The following is a 21164-nucleotide window of genomic DNA, read 5'->3' as shown; positions in this document are numbered from 1 at the left end:
GGCCCCACCCACCTCCCTCCTTCCCTCTTTCTGTTTCCCCCCCCCATAACCATAATTGTCATTAATTGTCCTCATATCAAAATTGAGTACATAGGATTCATGCTTCTCCATTCTTGTGATGCTTTACTAAGAATAATATCTTCCACGTCCATCCAGGTTAATACGAAGGATGTAAAGTCTCCATTTTTTTTAATGGCTGAATAGTATTCCATGGTATACATATACCACAGCTTGTTAATCCATTCCTGGGTTGGTGGGCATTTAGGCTGTTTCCACATTTTGGCGACTGTAAATTGAGCTGCAATAAACAGTCTAGTACAAGTGTCCTTATGATAAAAGGATTTTTTTCCTTCTGGGTAGATGCCCAGTAATGGGATTGCAGGATCAAATGGGAGGTCTAGCTTGAGTGCTTTGAGGATTCTCCATACTTCCTTCCAGAAAGGTTGTACTAGTTTGCAGTCCCACCAGCAGTGTAAAAGTGTTCCCTTCTCTCCACATCCACGCCAGCATCTGCAGTTTTGAGATTTTGTGATGTGGGCCATTCTCACTGGGGTTAGATGATATCTCAGGGTTGTTTTGATTTGCATTTCTCTAATATATAGAGATGATGAACATTTTTTCATGTGTTTGTTAGCCATTCGTCTGTCGTCTTTAGAGAAAGTTCTATTCATGTCTCTTGCCCATTGATATAAGGGATTGTTGGCTTTTTTCATGTGGATTACTTTGAGTTCTCTATAGATCCTAGTTATCAAGCTTTTGTCTGATTGAAAATATGCAAATATCCTTTCCCATTGTGTAGGTTGTCTCTTTGCTTTGGTTATTGTCTCCTTAGCAGTACAGAAGCTTTTCAGTTTAATGAAGTCCCATTTGTTTATTTTTGTTGTTGTTGCAATTGCCATGGCAGTCTTCTTCATGAAGTCTTTCCCCAGGCCAATATCTTCCAGTGTTTTTCCTATGCTTTCTTGGAGGGTTTTTATTGTTTCATGCCTTAAGTTTAAGTCCTTTATCCATCTTGAATCAATTTTTGTGAGTGGGGAAAGGTGTGGGTCCAGTTTCAGTCTTTTACATGTAGACATCCAGTTCTCCCAACACCATTTATTGAATAGGGAGTCTTTCCCCCAAGGTATGTTCTTGTTTGGTTTATCAAAGATTAGGTGGTTGTAAGATGTTAGTTTCATTTCTTGGTTTTCCATTCGATTCCAAGTGTCTATGTCTCTGTTTTTGTGCCAGTACCATGCTGTCTTGAGCACTATGGCTTTGTAGTACAGACTAAAATCTGGTATGCTGATGCCCCCAGCTTTATTTTTATTACAGAGAACTGCCTTAGCTATACGGGGTTTTTTCCAGTTCCATACAAAACGCAGAATCATTTTTTCCAAATCTTGAAAGTATGATGTTGGTATTTTGATAGGAATGGCATTGAATAGGTAGATTGCTTTGGGAAGTATGGACATTTTAACAATGTTGATTCTTCCCATCCATGAGCATGGTAAGTTCTTCCATTTGTTAATATCCTCTGCTATTTCCTTTCTGAGGATTTCATAGTTTTCTTTATACAGGTCCTTCACCTCCTTCGTTAGGTATATTCCTAGGTATTTGATTTTCTTTGAAACTATGGTGAAGGGAGTTGTGTCCTTAATTAGCTTCTCATCTTGACTGTTATTGGTGTACACAAAGGCTACTGACTTGTGGACATTGATTTTATATCCTGAAACATTACTGTATTTTTTGATGACTTCTAGGAGTCTTGTGGTTGAGTCTTTGGGGTTCTCTAAGTGTAAGATCATGTCGTCAGCAAAGAGGGAGAGTTTGACCTCCTCTGCTCCCATTTGGATTCCCTTTATTTCCTTGTCTTGCCTAATTGTATTGGCTAGAACTTCCAGCACTATGTTGAATAGTAAAGGTGACAGAGGACAACCTTGTCTGGTTCCAGTTCTAAGAGGAAAAGCTTTCAGTTTTACTCCATTCAGTAAAATATTGGCTGTGGGTTTGTCATAGATAGCTTCAATCAGTTTTAGAAATGTGCCACCTATGCCTATACTCTTCAGTGTTCTAATTAGAAAAGGATGCTGGATTTTATCAAATGCTTTTTCTGCATCTATTGAGAGGATCATGTGATCTTTATTTTTGCCTCTGTTAATATGGTGGATAACGTTTATAGACTTGCGTATGTTAAACCAGCCTTGCATCCCTGGGATGAAGCCTACTTGATCATGATGAATGACTTTTTTGATGATAAGCTGTAATCTATTGGCTAGGATTTTGTTGAGAATTTTTGCGTCTATGTTCATGAGTGAGATTGGTCTGAAATTCTCCTTTTTGTTTGGGTCTTTTCCTGGTTTTGGTATCAGGGTGATGTTTGCTTCATAGAATGTGTTGGGGAAGATTCCTTCTTCCTCAATTTTTTGGAATAATTTCTGCAGTACAGGAATAAGCTCTTCCTTGAAGGTTTGATAGAATTCTGGAGTGAAGCCATCTGGACCAGGGCATTTTTTGGTTGGAAGCTTTTTTATTGTTTCTTTGATCTCAGTGCTTGAACTTGGTCTGTTCAGGAGCTCTATTTCTTCCTGGCTGAGTCTAGGGAGAGGGTGTGATTCCAAATATTGATCCATTTCTTTCACATTGTCAAATTTCTGGGCATAGAGTTTCTGGTAGTATTTAGAGATGATCTCTTGTATCTCTGTGGGATCAGTTGTTATTTCCCCTTTATCATTTCTGATTGAGGTTACTAGAGATTTTACTTTTCTATTCCTCGTTAGTCTGGCCAATGGTTTATCTATTTTATTTATTTTTTCAAAAAACCAACTCCTTGTTTCATTAATTTTCTGAATGATTCTTTTGTTTTCAATTTCATTGATCTCTGATTTGATTTTGGATATTTCTTTTCTTCTACTGAGTTTAGGCTTAGATTGTTCTTCTTTTTCCAATTCCATAAGATCTCTTGTGAGATTGTTGATGTGCTCTCTTTCAGTTTTTCGAATGTAGGCATCTAAAGCGATGAATTTTCCTCTCAAAACTGCTTTTGCAGTATCCCACAGGTTTTGGTAGCTCGTGTCTTCATTGTTGTTATGCTCAAGGAAGTTAATGATTTCCTGTTTTATTTCTTCCTTCACCCATCTGTTATTCAACAGAAGATTGTTTAATTTCCATGCCTTTGGGTGGGGTCGAGCATTTTTGTTAGAGTTGAGTTCCACCTTTAGTGCCTTATGGTCTGAGAAGATACAAGGTAAAATTTCAATTCTTTTGATTCTGTTGATATTTGTTTTGTGTTCCAGGATATGATCAATTTTGGAGAATGTTCCATGGGGTGATGAGAAGAATGTATATTCTTATCTTTGGGGTGGAGTGTTCTATATGCGTCTATCAAGCACAGTTGTTCTAGAGTCTCATTTAAATCTCTTATATCCTTGTTTAATTTCTGTTTAGAGGATCTGTCCAGCTCTGTAAGAGGAGTGTTAAAGTCCCCTGTTATGATGGTATTATCAGATATCATATTGCTCAGACTGAGTAAGGTCTGCTTCAAGAATCTGGGAGCATTTAAATTGGGTGCATAAATATTTAGAATTGAAATGTCTTCTTGTTGTATTTTTCCCTTGACCAATATAAAGTGACCATCTTTGTCTTTTTTGACTTTAGTTGCTTTAAATCCACATGTGTCTGAAAATAAGATTGCAACTCCTCTTTTCTTCTGAATTCCATTTGCCTGAAAAATTGTCTTCCAACCCTTGACTCGGAGCTTTAATTTGTCTTTTGAAGCCAGGTGTGTTTCTTGCAGACAGCAAATGGATGGCTTGTGTTTTTTAATCCAGTCAACCAATCTATGTCTCTTCAGTGGGGAATTCAAGCCATTAACATTTATTGAGATAATTGACAAGTGTGGTAGTATTCTATTCGTCTTATTTTGTGAGAGTCCATTGCTTAGTTTTATCTTTTGCATCAGTGTGGAGGTTAGGTTCTGTCCTTTAATTTCTGAGTTCTTACTTTGCTGCTGATCCATTGTGGTGGTCAGTGTGCAGAACAGGTTGAAGTATTTCCTGTAGAGCTGGTCTTGTTGTGGCGAATTTCCTCAATGTTTGTATATCCGTAAATGATTTGATTTCTCCGTCAATTTTGAAGCTTAGCTTAGCAGGGTACAGAATTCTGGGCTGAAAATTGTTCTGTTTAAGTAGATTAAAGGTAGATGACCATTGTCTTCTTGCTTGGAAAGTTTCATTAGAGAAGTCTGAGGTCAATCTGATGGATTTGCCCCTGTAGGTCAACTGGCACTTACTCCTGGCAGCTTGCAGAATCTTTTCTTTGGTCTTGACTTTGGACAGGTTCATCACAATGTGTCTTGGAGAAGCTCGGTTAGAGTTGAGGCGACCTGGGGTCCGATATCCCTCTGAAAGCAGTGTGTCAGAATCTTTGGTGATATTTGGGAAATTTTCTTTTATAATATTCTCTAGTATGGCTTCCATTCCTCTGGGGCATTCTTCTTCCCCTTCTGGAATTCCTATAACTCGTATGTTGGAACGCTTCATAAAGTCCCATAATTCTGACAGTGAACGTTCTGCTTTCTCTCTCTTCTTTTCTGCCTCTTTTACTATCTGAGTTATCTCAAAAACTTTGTCTTCTACCTCTGAAATTCTTTCTTCTGCATGGTCTAACCTGTTGCTGATACTTTCCATTGCATCTTTAAGTTCCCTGATTGACTGTTTCATTTCCTTCAGCTCTGCTATATCCTTTTTATATTCTTCATATCGTTCATCTCTTATTTGATTCTGTTTTTGAATTTCCTTTTGGTTATTTTCCACTTTATTAACAGTTTCCTTCATTGTTTCCATCATGTCCTTCATTGTTTTCAACATGTGTATTCTAAATTCCCTTTCTGTCATTCCTAACATTTCTGTATAGGTGGAATCCTCTGCAGTAGCTACCTCATGGTCCCTTGGCAGGGTAGTTCTGGACTGGTTCTTCATGTTGCCTGGAGTTTTCTGCTGATTCTTCCTCATGGGTGATTTCTTTTATCTGTTTACTTGCCCTAATTTTCCTTTCAATTCCTCTTGCTCTTTAAGTTCTTGTGCCTATGGACTAAGGGTTACAGGACCAGAAGGGTGAGAAGGTTTAAGAGCAAAAAAGCGATGAAAGAAATGAGGACCGAGTGATAAGAAAAAAAAAAAAAAATGAAAAAAAAGAAAAATAGAGAAAGGAGAGTGGTTAGGTGAAAGGAATATTGACAAAAAGAAGAGAGGCACAGAAAGAGGGAGACAGAGCAATATAGGTGTACAGTAGGGTACTTTGATACAACCTTAAAAAAAAAAAACACCTTCTGGGGGTGCCAAGTGGGGTGGTTCACTTGAGGTCAGCAGCTCTTTGCTAACCTGATCAGACACAGTACCCCACCTCCACCAAGTAGAGAGGAAAGACAAAAATGCTATAAATCAAACCAAAACAAGCAAACAGAAAGCTTTACAGGATAAAATTGGCTGGAAAAACCAAATAATAGTAGTAGAAACACTAACAAAAATGAAGTTCTGATTATTGAAATAGGCAGCAATGGGAAATTATAATTAAACTAGAAAAATTGAGGAAGAAAAAGGATCTGTATGGAAAAGGTTGAACTTAAAAAACAAAACAACAATCTAGAACGTCAAAATAAACAAAAAAAAAAACCAAACCAGAAAAAAAACCAAACAAACAAACAAAAAAAAACACACACGCAACCAAAAACAAAGCAGTATGTATATGGAATTGAATATTGTCTGGGCAACACGTGGTCTTCTGGGGTTTGAGATGTTAATCACAGTTCTGATACGACTGGAGGCTGCTAGTTTCTCGAACCCCAGCAGGTAGACGCCCTAAATCTCTCTTCAGCCCACTTAAAAGGCACTTTGAACTTGTTCACTTACTGAGCAGAAGCTTTCTCAGGGAAGTGCTTGTTGCTGGAATCACTGCTGAAGTGGCTATCCACTTACCCTGTGTGTCAAAACTGGTCTCCCTCTGCCCCCGAGGGTTAGGGCTGCAAGGCGGCTCAGACCCCGCCCTTAGGCTACTTGGTCGCTGGGTTACCAGCTCCCACCCAATTCCAGCTCTGCGACCCTGAGGGCGGAGCTTGCCAGGGCAGATCGCTCACAATGTCTGCCTGTGACCCAGAGCCAAACTCTATTAGCTCCGTCTGGCTCAGCGGCTCAGACTGGGGCCCTAGACAAAGGCCAGAGTTCTCCGCACTCCCGCTCAGGCTCTCCCCAAGGCAGTTCAGCAGAGTGCCAAGTCCAAAGACACCAAAACAGTTCACAGGTAAGGCCTTTCTGGTTTGCAGTCTCGCTGCTACTGAACTTACAGTTGCGGGCGGGTTTAGGCGGATTGAACACACGCGACCACTTGCCGGTTTTCCACTGTTTTAGTCCTCCTCTTGGGGTCCAGAAGTCTCTCGCTGACTCCCTGTATCCTCTCAGGGGTGATGATAGGCAGATCCCACCAGCCAGAGATGCCTGGAGTCCTATATCCCCAGACTCACGGTGCCCAGATGCAAGGAAGCTGTTACTCGGCTGCCATCTTCGGTATATATTATTTTTCTAAGACACTGCCAAGTTGACTTCCAGACTGGCTATGGCACTGTACCTTTCCAACAGCAGTGTATGAAAATTCTAATCTTTGAGCATTCTGATAGCTATGTAGAAGAATCTTGTTGGGATTTTTAACTTGCCTTTCTTTAATGACTAACAGTGTCCAGGATCTGCATTTATTTGCCATGTATATGTCTTCTTTGATGGGAAGTATCTTGTTAAAAGATATTTTTCTCATTTTAAAAGTTAGGTTGTTTTTGACTTCTGAGTTTTGCCACGTTCTTTTTATATTCTTTATAAGTCCTTCATCAAATACCTGATGTATAAATATTTCCACCCAGACTATTACTAGTCTTTTCATTCTCCTAACTGTCTTTTGAAGAGTAGAAAAATTAATTTTGATGAATTTGAAATATATTGTGCATTCCATTATATTTTCTAGGTTGATGATTATATAGGAATAAAGTCAGATTTACTGGTCCTTCTGACCTGCATGGTGCTTTTATTTTTCTTGACTTACTGCACTGGCAAGTAGATTAGAGGTGGTGGAGAGGTCGTCCTGGTCTGCATTCACAGGACGCCGTGACGTCTGTCACTCACACATCTGCCCTTTGTTAAGTTGGGGAGGTTCCTTCTGTTCCTAGTTTGCTGATGTTTTTGTTGCTGCTGCTGTTATTTTAATCAGGAATGGATTTTGGATTTTGTCAAATGCCTTTCCTGACTCTATGGAAGGGATCTTTTCGTTTTTCTTTTTTAGATTATTAATATGGTGAATTACATTGATTTTTGAATGTTAGAATGAACTCATACTTTTGAGATAAACCCCAATTGGTTATGATGTATTATCTTTTTCATAGATTATCATTTTGAATTAATTTATCATTTTGGCATCAGCATTCATAAGAGATGTTGGTTTGTAATTTTCTTTTAATGTCTTTGATTTTGGTACCAGGCTAGTGCTGGTCTTATAGAATGAATTGGGCTACGTCCTTCCATTTCATTTTGCCAGAAGTTTGTGAAGATTTGATCTGAACCACCGCCATTTCTCACCTAGGTTACTGATGTCCCAGCCTCTACCTGTTGAAGTTTGGGAATGAAATAAGCTGGTGATAAATTTTTTTAGTGAACTTTGCATGAAAGTTGTTATATTTGGGTTTGTGGCTGTCGACCCAGTGAGAAGACTTGCATCCATGTCCCTTCTGATGTCAGGAAGCGTCATTATTCCTCATTGTGAGGCCTTGTGTCTTCATTCACCTGTGAAGTGGGCAGTATTTGTGGCATGCCCAAGGCATAAGTGTATACCTGCATGAAGACCTGTACATAAATACTCATAGCTCCTTAATTTGCAATATCCCCAAACTGGACATAACTCAAATGTCCTTCAATAGGTAAATGAATAATTAAATAATTACCTGTTAATCTGGATTAAGTCAAGGTAGTCACTTAATAAAAAAGAAAGAAAGAACAAAGGCTGGGTGCAGGGGCTTCTGCCTATAATCCTAGCACTTTGGGAAGCTGGAAGGTCTCTTGAGGCTGAGAGTTTGAGGTCAGAATGAGACCCTGTCTTTACAAGAAATAGAAACATTTTAGCTGGGTGTGGTGGTGCTTGCCTGTAATCCCAGCTACTTGGGAGGCTGAGATAAGAGGATAACTTGAGCTCAGGATTTGGAGGTTGCAGTGAGCTGTGATGATGCCACTGCACTCTAGCCTGGGTGACAGGAAGACCCTGTCTCCAAGAAAAAAACAAGTTACCTTTAAGGGCAATGTTGCTTTTCTACTAAGCATTACAGATGGATTATTTATTTTATATGGATTATTTAATTTTCATGGAATATTTAATTTACTTAGATTATTTAATTTATATGGATTCTATAATTTGCTTGGATTTTTAAATTTAATCTTCACAATAATCTAACGAGAAAGTGGAGGCACAAAGAAATTAAGTAGCTTGCCCAGGCTCCACAGCCAATGAGTAGGCAGTGAGACCCTTTCACCCGGGCAGGTATGTAGAGGTGGGAACATGACATCTCTGCAGAGAGGCCCTACCGTGCCCCCAACTGGCTTCCCAGCACATCTGCCTGGATTTTCTTTTTCTTCATATCATTTCCTGAAACTGTCTTTGTTCCCTGACTCCCCACAAGAATGCCTGAGAGCATTGGTTTGCGTTGTCCCCTGCTCTGTCCCCACGTCCCCGGTGCCTGTGCCTGGAACTGTTCTTAGTATAGACGGGGCATCAGCGAATATTTGTACACTGAATTTCACTGGCTAACAATATAAAATCATTTGAATACTGAGCATAGAATATAAGAAAAAGGAAATTTGTAGATGTTTCAGCCCATGAGAGCTTCCGAAAGGCGACCCCTGGTCTCCCAGGGGACCCTCTTGCTGTTCTCTGCTTCAGAACTTGAAGGGATCTTTAAGAAGCACCTGCCCATTTCTGTGCAGTGATTTGAATTCAGATGAGGCGTAAGCTCTAGGAGGAAGTGTGTACCCGCTGTGCCTGCTGATGTGATGGGATATAGGCCAGCACTGGAGCCCTTTGCTTGGCCGTAGCTTTTAAATAATTACAGCAATCAGTGTTTAATTAATTGCTGTGCTGCAGCCTCTGTCACATGAGGGAGTCCTAGAAGTGGCACTCCCAGGTGAGGTGTGCATGTGGGCTGTGGGTCTTGCAGTTCTTCATTTTTCGTGGGTTTCAGCTGCAGAGCTGTTGTGCATCTGAGGTCACTGGTCTTCCTCCTGCCTTCCCTACGGAGGTCAGCCTCGGTTTGATGCAGAATTTTTCTCATCTATGGGGGCTGGGAGGTAGTTTAAGAGACTGAACCTATTTAAATCAGTACAATCTCTCTTTTTTTTTTTTCTTTCAGGAAAAACGCAAAGCTGAGGAAGCCCTCAGCGACCTCAGGCGTCAGTATGAAACTGAAGTGGGAGATCTGCAGGTGACCATCAAAAAGCTTAAAAAGGTAGGGATGTGGCGCTAGACTCGACAAACAGCCTTGGTGTCGCCGTGTATCTAAGCTACTGACAAGGAAAAGTTTTGGAATCATACAGCAGGTAGAATCAGAGTTCAGAGTCAGATGGCCTCCTTGGAAGACTTTTTTTCTAAGGGTCTCTGAGTTCCTCTTGTGTTTTGTAGAGATGTGATAAATATTTCTGACCCCTTGAGTGGTTGTCATCAAACCTCAGTATACTTCCTTAGGCTTCACAAGCCCGTTGTCCTCAGGTCCCGTGTCCAGTGGACTGTCTGCTCCATGGGCCCATTGACACTGTCTGTCTTGGTCATCCATCCCTTGGCCCCTGCCCCTAGCTTACTGCAAGGTGTATGGGAGGTACCTGGTGGCTGTTTACTAAATGAAATGAATATAGCTGTTCTAAGTAGAAAGTTTCAGATCTCAGGGACCCCTGATCAGCAAGAAGTGAGAGTTTATTGACATATGAAAACGTTTTTGTGATTGGTTTTGGCTTTTGCTCTATACTTGGTTTCTAATGAGTAGGGTCTGTTTCACTCAGGGACGTGCAAGAAAGTGGCTCTGGAAGTGGAAGGGGGAGAAGGAAGGGATTTTTAGTATTTGCTGATTTTCATGGTTATATGTATGTCCATCATTTACTGATTTCAAGCTACCAAGTTGATATCACTAAATTCAGAGTTGAGAAGACTATAGACTGTCACCTGCTGGTACAGCTGGCTCCAGTGCTGCACCAGGCTCACGTCTCAAGTGTGAGTTCTTTCCATAATGAAAGGAAATACTTAGCTAAAATAAAAGTGAATAATTAAAAAATAATCACCCCTGAAAGTGGTAATGGGATTAAGCGGCAATCAACTGTAATTTTTAGGCTATTGGAATTTAAACCTCTGGGATGATTTAAGAATTCTCCTCAGTAGTCTTCCTGGAAAATTACCATCAATGTCAAACTTATATCTAATTTGCAAAAGTTATTGAACTGTACATACTATGCTTGGATTACAGAGTTGAGTGGACCAATCTCCTGTATATTCCAGAGCCACAGATTGTCCTAGGAACTGTCTTCACTTATTTCTGTGACTTCCTGGATCTTTAGGTGAAAAAAGACATGTAATTTCTTGCCCTTGTGCAGCATGTGGTGAAGACCAAATGTCTCTGAGCAGTAAGAGAGGACATGAGTCAGAGTGAGGAAGTCTGAGTCCTTCTCAACCAGTTTCTCCCTGTAACACCTGCCACAATTCCCTTTGTCTTGCTCATCTTCAGCTTCTCAGATGTAAAAGTGGGGTTAATAATGAACTGTTTTATTCAACCACAATAACTATTGACTATTCATGTTATTAAGCTCTTTTTTGATAATTTAAAAAATTGAATTGTTAGACTGTCTTTGAGGAGGGTATAAATATCCTATCTCTAAAGGCAAGGACTGGGTTCTAGAGAAGTAAAATAACTAACTTGTTAAACGTCACACAGCTAATACCATATTCTGCTGCATATAATGCAAACTTTTTGCCCAAATTTTTGAGGGAAAAATGAGGATGCACATTATATATGGGTAGTACTAATTCAGTTTCTATATGAATGTTTTAAATTATTTATGCTTATGCATTGAAAGTATAACTCTAGAGAGTGAATAACAGTATGCACATGCAAAATAATACCCTGGAATACAGTAATTGGTTTTGTTGAATTTATGATGAGCATGCAACGAAGTTGCATTTTCAGCCAATGAAGAGCAACATACATTTTCTCTTCATATACCTAGCAATCCAGGTAGTATTTTTCCAAAATTATTTCATAATACAAAAAACAAGTGCCTAAATATAAACAAACAAAAATTTGAATTAAAAAATTAAAATGAAAGATTTTTTTTCCCTGAAAGTTTGAGCCAAAAGCATGGAAGTGCATATTATATACAGCAAAATATGGTAACTGACAGTCATCTTACTACATAGTTTGGGCTTTCTCCCTTTTTCCAGGCTTCCTCTTGTCCAGTGTGGTTATTATGCAGAAGAGTATGGTAATTGATATGAAATGCTATAAAGAACTAGAGGAAAATTTACATATTTATTACTATTGCCATTCATTTATGTCGCTGATACTGAGAAAATCATTTTTTCCCCACCGTTTTTCTTCTTAAAGTCAGAACGCTCTTCTTAGTCTCATGACACAGTGTGTAAGAACCTTCCCTTGGTACCACCTGGTCAAGGAAAGAATATGCAGAGTCAGAGTACTTAGCCTTGAGGAAGCTGGGGTCCATGTTGATAATGCATAGACATTTTATGAGTGAACACCCATAAATCCCACAGTTCCAGGGGATGTAAGTTAGTATAGTCAGAAAGACATAGTTTGTTCTTCATGTAATAGATTATCCTGAACCAATTTAGTCTGGTAATTAATATTAAAGAGTTAGTCAGCTTGTAAAACTTGTGTGTGTGTTTGTATTAATATGTGTGTGTTTTTAGCTTCATGTTACACTTAGATTTTATTGATTTTTTTTTTTTTTTATTATTTAATAAGCATTTCTTGAACTTACCATGAAGAAAACATAGGTGAATCTGACACAACTCTGCTTTAAAACATTTTATACTCTAGGAGGGGAGATAAGATATTCCTAAACAATTTTAATACTGGATAGAAAGTGTTAAGCGTGGAGAATATAAATATCCAGACTCACATGCAACATAACTGAAAACCACAAGGGCTGGGTTGTTTAATAGCTAAATGGATTCTGAAAAAAGCTTTGCAGTTGCTTCCAAGAAAATTTATTTAATAATAAAACCTTTCTTGAAACGTTTGTTTAGAGTAAATCTTTAAATTCTTATGGATTTTATGTAGCTTAATGATTTGTAAAGTCACATAATATTGAAGATTGAAGACTTCTAGAATTCCCATGTCTATGTTCGAGGATAGTCCTGAATTTAAAGTAATTCTAAGTGACTTTGTTTATAAGTGCACAATTTTTATTTGCTTTTTCAGCTTGAAGAACAATCAAAACACATAAGTCAAAAGGAAGATGTGGCAGCATTGAAAAAGCAAATTTACGATTTATCCATGGTAAGAATTACATTTTCACTCACTGAAATGCGCAGAATCACCTTTTCATTTATGGAAATGGACTTCCTGTTAGACTACATAATTGTGCTGTTATTGCAGTGTCCCAGGAATAGCAGCTTTTAGAGAAATTAATACGATGGTGAGAGAAAGCCTTTAAAATACTTTTGAGCAAAGATATTATTTAATCAGGCTTTCCCCCTCAATGATACACCACTGATGATACAAGTTTTTATTTATTTTTTATTCAAAGTAGTAAAGACATGGTGCTTTGACTTATCCTAACCCTGCATTTCCGTACCATGGGTTGTGGCCTGTGTCCCTGATTTTGTTGGATGAGGATGTCGGTGCCTTACCCTTCCTCCACTTTTCCCTTTCTGTCCCTTTCCATCTTCTGCTGACCGTATTTTTGCTTTTGCTGTTGACAAATTGAGAATCTTTACATCTGTTTTGTAATCATGATTAAGTTTTCTTTATTTTGATTTTAGGTTAAGTCGAAAATTTGAAAGCAAATAAAGAATATTTTCTTTTTTTTTTAAATTCTTCTAATGCATATTTTATACTTCCATCACAAATTTAAATATTAGTAGACTAAATATAGCACTTTTAAAACTTTATATAAAGGGTATCTTACTATTGGTAGATTTATACCCCATTTTTAAAATTTTAGAATATTATAGGGTACATCTGTTTTGGTTACATTAAAAAAAATCTAACCCCATAGTAAGTGCTCAATGAATAAACAAACAAAAAAAACAAACCCCTAGATTGGAACTGGAGACCATTATCCTAAGTGAAGCATCATAAAAATGGAAAAACAAGCACCACATGTACTCAATTCTAAATCGAATCCAGTTGATCAACATTTATGTGCATATATAGAAGCCAAATTTAACGGAATTCAAGTAGGTTGAAGAGGGGAGGAAGGGATAGGTAAATTCACACCTAATGGATACATCCTACACTTTCTGGGTGAAGGGCACACATGTAACTTTGATTTAAAATATACAAAAGCAAACTCAAACAAACAATTTTCTTTTTTTTTTTTAAGAGTTATACCTATATTATCCATTTTCTAAGAATGTAGAAAAACATAGCTATCTATTAAGAATATTTTCTTTATTATGGTGCTATTAAATACTTTTATTACAGAGCCAGGAAATAAGCAAGGATTGCACCTCTTTCCCTCCTGTCATTATCCCTGTACCATTTATAGGAGAAGGTTCCTGGCTTCAATGTCAGATGAATTCCATTTACACAACAGCAGTTCCAGATGTTGCCATATGTTAATTGGTTTTGTATTTAGATCATGACTTTCTTATGGAGTTACCTATGTTTCTTAGATTTTCTGTTTGAGATTTTGGTTTCTTGTTGTAAAAAGTTATCAGTGATACTTACTTACTGAGTCTTCCCAATACTTGAAATTTATTTTAATTTTTCTTGAATATACAATTCTTATTGGACTGATTGCTTTTTAAACTTATACCAGTATGTTATGCTGGAATATTTTTTCATTGGGTCCTTTGTTGAATTGCAGTGTTTTGCATACTGTAGTTTTCTTCCTTTGGGTTTTCATCCTCATTTTGCTATGGTACATCTTCAAAGAACCTCTTCAGAAAAGTATATGAGAGAGAAATGTTCTCAGTTTTTGCATAGTTGAGTATGTCTATTCCCTCCCAATTTGTTGGATTTGTCTAGATAAGTAGGCTTTCCTGGGACCCCTCTGGGATTTATTTATTCAGATCTTTCTAGCGACATTCCTTCCCCCACCTCCGCCCCAAATACCTGGCAATCCTTGGTGGTCTGTAGTATTTTAAAGTAAAGGATTAGCTTTATTTTAGGTGGCTGATGTAGGAGCCTTGTGTTTCTGGATAACAGCCATCTGCCTCAAAGCCTTTTTCATTAGAGGGTGTCTTCTTAGCTTTTTGACACTGCATGATGCCAGTCACTAGAATGAACAAAGAAGGGATATTCAGAGAGAAGTATTAGCTTTCTTTGTAGAGTCATTCATTTTTTAAAAGACAGTCTCTGCCTTGTTGCCTTGGGGGCCTAGTCTATCTGTTGTTCTTTGCTAAGGTCAGGGAGGGAGGGATTTGGGGCGGGCTGCCTTGATTTGATACACACTCTTCATCTCCATTTCCAGCCCCACATCTCCTGCCCTCTTTCTGGCTGCTGGCCTCCTCTGCATTCTGCATCAGGACCTTCAACACCTTCGGGATTTTCGTTCCCCCACCTCCTTCCCTAGACAGTGCATTTGCTTTCAGTTTCCAGTTTCCAAAAATGTGTTTAAGTCACTTGAATTCTCATGGGCCACTCTTTCATTCTTTTCTGTTACCAGTTCATTTCTTTTGGTATTTCTTGTGAATGGGGTTTTAGAAGAGAAAAAAGACAATTATGTCCTTAGTCCACTGTCTTGAGTGGAAACATGTATATTTTTTTTTAAATGAAAGTATAGAAATTTCCTAATCACACTTATTTTTAAGTGCAAACTCAAAATTGTTAAGTGATAAAATTTACTATAAAAAGTAGTCAGTGTACCTGGTAATAAGTACAGTTTATTCCACAGAGTGTTTACCAGTAGTTCACAGCTCTCATTGAGTAAAGAAGGTATTGAAATGTTTGGTGTTAGTTAATTTGCCAGTAACATGTGAAAATACATCATTATACAGTTTTGACTATTGTAGTCTGGTACCAAGTGCCGAACTTTAAAAAGTGAAGAACAATTTTGAGGATTTAGATTTTTTATACTGGCCAGGCGTGCTGGCTCATGCCTATGATCCTATCAATCTGGGAGGCCAAGGTGGGTGGATCACCTGAGCTCAGGAGTTCAAGACCAGCCTGAGCAAGAGTGAGAGTGCATCGCTACTAAAAATAGAAAAAGGAGCCAGGTGTTGTGGCAGGTGCCTGTAGTCCCAGCTACTCAGGAGGCTGAGGCAAGAATATCTCATGAACTCAGGAGTTTGAGGTTATTGTGAGCTATGACATCATGGCACTCTACTCAAGGTGACAGAGTGAGACTCTGTCTCCAAAAATATGTATGTATTTATATATATATATACACATACGTAGTACTTTATTTGTAATAATTTCAAATTACCTTGTTGTGACGGTTTTTTGAACTCGTCACCTTCAGCATATGAGGCCAGTGCCCTACTCCTTTGAGCCACAGGCACCCCCGTGACAGTTTTTTTAATACCAAAATGTGAAGAATGCTGAAAAGGTGGGAGTGGCATGGGAGAGGGTCACGCTGCACTTAGCTTCATTCCTCCCAGGAGGAGGAAGCTGAAGCTCTGACCCTGATCATCTGATGTGTCGCTTTTCTCTAGGAAAATCAGAAAGTTAAGAAAGATCTTTTAGAAGCACAGACAAACATCGCCTTTCTTCAGAGTGAATTAGATGCTTTGAAAAGTGATTATGCTGATCAGAGTCTGAATTCTGAAAGGTAAGAAACTTTGCATTTTATTTTTTAGTTGGAGTGGAATGTTCATTAGATGATTATCCAGGCAATGGAGCTTGGCTTTGTAGTAATAAAGGGTTAGGTGTTAACTTTGCTAATATGGTTTTTCCTTTCTAATGAATTATTTTTATAATACTTTCTTTGTCAGATGTCCTAATGCTTTTCAGTTTTATTTTTTTAGATGAACAGATTGATTAGTTTAATTATTGGCTGCTCGGAACAGCCAATAATTAAATGTTAAACAAATGTTAAACTGGGAGCTAGAAGAATATGCGTACAGTATCGAGAGTCAATGCCTATTAAAATGCTTTATGGGTGGGAATCCTGGCCATAAAACATAAGAAAGGGAAAAATGGACCTGTTAGGCAAGTCATTTTATTTTTCTGGGTGTTAGTTTTGCACTATGGTATTAATAACATAAGACCTAATGTACTCACTCATATACACTCACAGATGTGTATTTATATATAAAGGATTGAGATGTGGATATTTATATAAGTTCATGTAAATATAAATGTATAGAAATTTGTATACAGAGGTAACCCCTAGGGCATGTACCCTTGGGAAAAATATTCTTTATTTACAAACTTTAATCAGAATTAAGGTCTTGTAATGGAAAACAATGAAACATTTAATAAATACTTACTATACAGATAGGTCTCTGCGCTAGATAAGGAGCTGTGATGTAGAGTAGGCAAAAAAAGAGAAGATGTAGTCTCTGCTATTTGAATACTTTAAGTTTAGTTGGGATAAAAAGCAAAAGAGATGATGGCGTAAAGCAGTGGTTCTCAACCTTCCAAATGCTGTGGCCCTTTAATACAGTTCCTGTGGGTCGTGACCCACAGGTTGAGAGCTGCTGGAGTAAAGCATCGGGAGAGCTGAATAATCTCAGAAGCAATATCACTACCAGGGTCATGGTTTGGGTTAATTGCTGTGTGATCATAGGAAAAAATTTTTAGTTTAGAAAAAATGCAGAACTTTATAAAAAGGAGATGCTGGAGGTGCACTCAGGTAGAGGGGTAGAGGCAGGAGGGATGCCAACTCCAGAGCTCTGGCATGCCGTCTGCTAGGCGCTGTCCTCGGTGCTTGCTATTACTAACTCATTCAATCCTTAAAGCACCCCATGGCAAGCAAGTACCAAAGCAGGGCAAGGACATAAGGAAGGGTAAGTCTAGCTTGGGGAATGGTGGTCAGACCACTGGTCTGAAAGAAATATTTTGAACTGAAAGTCAAAAGATGAAAAAAATTAAAAACCATAAAAGCTCATTTGAGGCTATAGCCTAGGGGCCCAGAATTTGGGGCTAAAGAATGTAATGCTTATAGACAGTTGGGAAACTGTCTGCTTTATCATCTACAGAGCAAATGGAAAGGATGTTGTGGACACAACTCCTTAGCCTGAGAGTTTGGGGTGCTAGTGATAGGGTTTGTATACTAAGGGGGAATTATAGTCTGGAGTTGAGTTGCAGATGCTCAGAATGTGTGTTTTGAGGAGGGGCCCAGGGCTTCTGTAATAAAGCAACAGAGGATAGCTGGGGTGTTTCTAGTGAGCCCAGCAAGCTGGGTTCTGTGAGTGTCTCTGTGGCTTTAGGTAAGGAGAGGTGGAAGGGCAGGAGTAGGTTTGAGGTTGGAAGAGGGGAAGGAATCACAGGGAAGGAAGAAACAGATGGAACTGGGATTACATAAGGCTTAGAATGAGCAGAGAATGTCCAGTGGATTGAGAGGGGCTGAGGAGAGGGGACTCCAGAGCTGGTCAGGGGTTCAGTCCCCAGGGAGAACAGAGCCAGCTCACAGGGATGGGGATGGAAGAGCTGGCGGGTGCCAAGGTACAGCTGAGGAGGAGAAGGACCAGGTTTCCAGTGTCAGAGGTGGGGCAGATGCTGGCTCCGTGAAGCACCATCTGTGAGTGTGTTTGTGGAGTTGGAAAAGGAGAGGAGGCGGCTGTGGCTACAGAGGAGAGGATGGAAAATCGTGGCCAAGGACACTTGTCTTTGAAAAAGGCGGAAAAGGTTCCGGGAGGGCGGGTATAGGTAAGGCAGACCTTGGTATCTAATCCTCTTTCAAGCATGAAATATAATTTTACAGAGACCTGGAAATAATCCGAGAGTACACAGAAGATCGAAATAGTCTTGAGAGACAAATTGAAATACTCCAGTAAGTTCTCAAATCAAATACCTATCACATTTGCATTTTACTTATTCCTTGTCACTAAAACCCACACTGCCTAGAACGTGCTGCCGTGTTCTTAAGACCAGGTTCGCAGGTCAGGGTGTGTTTCTGCCCGAGGTAGTGCCCTTGGTGTATGGCTTAACTTTCTGCTGCTTCTAATCCTAAATAAATTATTCAAATGCAGGGGATAGAGGATAATTCTCCAAAGCTCCTTACAAGTCAGGGGATTCGTCCTACATGTCTTTTTTGAACCTCTGTAAATAAGAACAGCCCTGAGCCTGTGGCTTTCTCTGAGCTCTATACCAAGTTTGTCGGGCTTCTCACCATAGTGAGGGCCATACAACTGGGCTGACGTAATCATTCCTTCTCAATTTATTGTGCTTGGCTAGTGGTATATTTTTTCTTAGGTTGTTTTTTCTTCTCCTTAAGTGAAAGTATTAATATTATACTTGCTCTGTCAGCTTCATAACTAAGTTGCAATAATTCCATCCTCCCAGGGTCTTGTCCGTAAACCTTCCCTTCTTCATTCCCCTTTCTTTTCTACCCATGCAGTATTTTATTCTGGTTTTAGTTCTCCCAAATGAAGTAAAATTAGGTTTGACCAGTTTTTTTTTAATTACCATTTTTAAATGCTCATTAAGACTCACCTGTAACAATTATAGAATTTGAGTTCATTCATTCATTCAACAGATTTTTAGTCAGCACTGTTCATAGGTCAGGTGTGCTGGGAGCTGAGGATAGGATGGCAAGGAAGTGAGAAATCTCTCTCTCCTTCGGGGTCTAGTGTGGGGGAGGAAGACAGGAGCTGGCCCATAATCATAGAAATAAATATGAAATGCCAAGTGGGGTGCAGAGACGTCCTGTCTCCTGAGGGGAGCTTTATCCTGTCCTAAAAGGTCAAGGAAGTGTTCCTAGAGGAAGTGGGGACTGAGCTGACGTGTGAAGGATGAACTGGCCTTCAGAGGGGAAGAGCAGCCACTCTGTGAGATAGGGCCCTATTATCATCCTCATTTTATCTGAGGAAGCACTGACGCTCTAACAGTGTCAGATGGAAATAAGCACCTGAGTTAGGATTCGAACCCAGATCTGACTGTGGTTATCATCCACCCTTTACCTGGTACACGATGGTGTACCGGCCTTGGGTAGGATGCTAGGGGCAGGAGGGCTGCTAAACATGTGGTGTCCATTCCTGGCCCTGGGGAGTGTGGACTGGCTGGCTGAGTTCAGGCATTTAGAGAACAAAGACCTGCCCCAAACCTGTCCAAACCACAGAGCTGCCTGCGGGAGGAGTGTGTTACATGCCATAGATGCTTCATTCTAAAATGCCCCTAGACCTTTAAAGAATAATTAAGTTAATTAAGTTGTCGCAATTGGAGTAGTGAACTGTGATCTCAGTTTATAACCTTTCGAAGAGGTAGAAAGTTGTAAACGTGGTGGTGAAGACATGGTGATCTTGACTCCCCCCACTAACACATTTCCTTTTACACCTCTTTGTCTGTTTCTCTACCCTGCAGAACAGCTAACCGGAAGCTTCATGACAGTAATGATGGCCTAAGGAGTGCCCTCGAAAACAGTTACAGCAAGTTCAACAGATCCTTGGTAGGCCATGTAATTTTATAATGTTTTTCTTTCTTTTTAGTGGTAGAGTATTTTAAAGGTGATAAAAATCATGAAATTTCTTAGAGAACTTCATGTAGATCCTTATAATAATGAAAACCTCTTTATTTCAAATAAAAAGAGGCAATGTTTTTCTAAACTAAAAAAAAATGCCACTTCTCTGCAGAAATAAATGCCTTGCTGTTAACCAACTCTTTGGTGATGTTCTAGGAAACTAGAGAAGGACGTATAATATATAAGCATTGCCCTGGGAGAGTTTGTAATGTAGTAGGAAGTCAAGGCGTGCACAGCAATAATGTAACAGAAAATGGAAAATCCTGTGGAGGTAAAAATAAAATCTTGCCCAATTGAGAAGCAGGAGTGGGTGCTGTGGCCAAAGGGTGAATTTAGACACATTGAGTATTCTTCATGATAGTGAGATCACCAGAATGGGGCTTTGGATTTCCAGTCCTCCTACAGAAACAAGCTAAGTCCCCCTTGGAATTTTGAAGATTTTCCCCAGACTGCATTTGTCATAAAGCACCTTATCCCACTTTGGGAGATGAGATAGGGAAGAGTCCATCACTGAGCCAAAATATGATTCAAGAGGAGGCAAATCCAAGGAAGACGGTGCCACAGCATCTCGGCAAATTGGGGAATCAGAGTACTATTTACGGAGTGTGCAGTAGGATTTAGAATTAAGAGAGGACGAAGAGACGAGAGTGCTGTGGTCAGTTATCTTTCTTGTAGCTTTCCCTATGATTTTCATGCTCACATTTGCTTTTGTAGTATGCTAAACTTTTAGTTACGTTAGAAGTTACATAGTATGCCCCAGTTAAAAAAAAAAAGTGTGTATGTATGTGTGTGTGAGCACTCATGAACCTGTGTGTACATAAAATGGTAAAATGTTTACCTGAACTGACAAATGACTTATATATTACAGCGCGTAAATAACGTATCACCAGGGAATACAATTACTAGAAGCAGTCCCAGATTCAATGGTCATTCTCCTCAAACTCTGGGCTATGACAGGTAAGTTCCACCTGCTTACTTTGTTTGACTTCTGGATCAAAGTTACAAGGAAAGTAAATTTTCTTAGTGGTGAACTAAAAGAAAAGAATATATTTCGGTCACTAATTTCTATGGTCTTATTTGAAAGTTCTGAATGCTAACTATGTAAAAATCAAAAGTAAAAACATTTCAGGAAGGAGAGAGTATTTCCATAAGGCGTTATGCCTTAGTTTTATGTTTGCTCACAGTCACCTCATTCCTCACTTGTGTCCTTGTTTCTTGGAGGTGGCATCTGTAAGAGATGGTTCAAGGAAACCAACGGAGTCAATGGCATATGATGATGCAGTACATGTGTATAAATTGTTGAGACTGTTG

At 39.2% G+C, this 21164-nt stretch overlaps 1 protein-coding gene across 1 annotated transcript in view; it reads left to right on the top strand.

Moving 5' to 3' along the window:
- Positions 1–21164, top strand: part of RASEF (RAS and EF-hand domain containing) — a 91489-nt gene that overhangs the window by 37546 nt on the left and 32779 nt on the right. Inside the window, exons 4-9 of the mRNA XM_053577465.1 lie at positions 9413–9508; positions 12485–12562; positions 15886–16001; positions 18099–18167; positions 19697–19781; positions 20722–20810. Coding sequence (XP_053433440.1) covers positions 9413–9508; positions 12485–12562; positions 15886–16001; positions 18099–18167; positions 19697–19781; positions 20722–20810 — 533 coding nt within the window. The remainder of the gene's footprint in view (positions 1–9412; positions 9509–12484; positions 12563–15885; positions 16002–18098; positions 18168–19696; positions 19782–20721; positions 20811–21164) is intronic.

The sequence above is a fragment of the Nycticebus coucang genome, chromosome 2 (assembly GCF_027406575.1).
Source record: "Nycticebus coucang isolate mNycCou1 chromosome 2, mNycCou1.pri, whole genome shotgun sequence".
Classification (NCBI taxonomy): domain Eukaryota; kingdom Metazoa; phylum Chordata; class Mammalia; order Primates; family Lorisidae; genus Nycticebus; species Nycticebus coucang.
The sequence above is the reverse complement of the archived record's forward strand: the minus strand, read 5'-3'. Positions and strand labels throughout refer to the sequence as shown.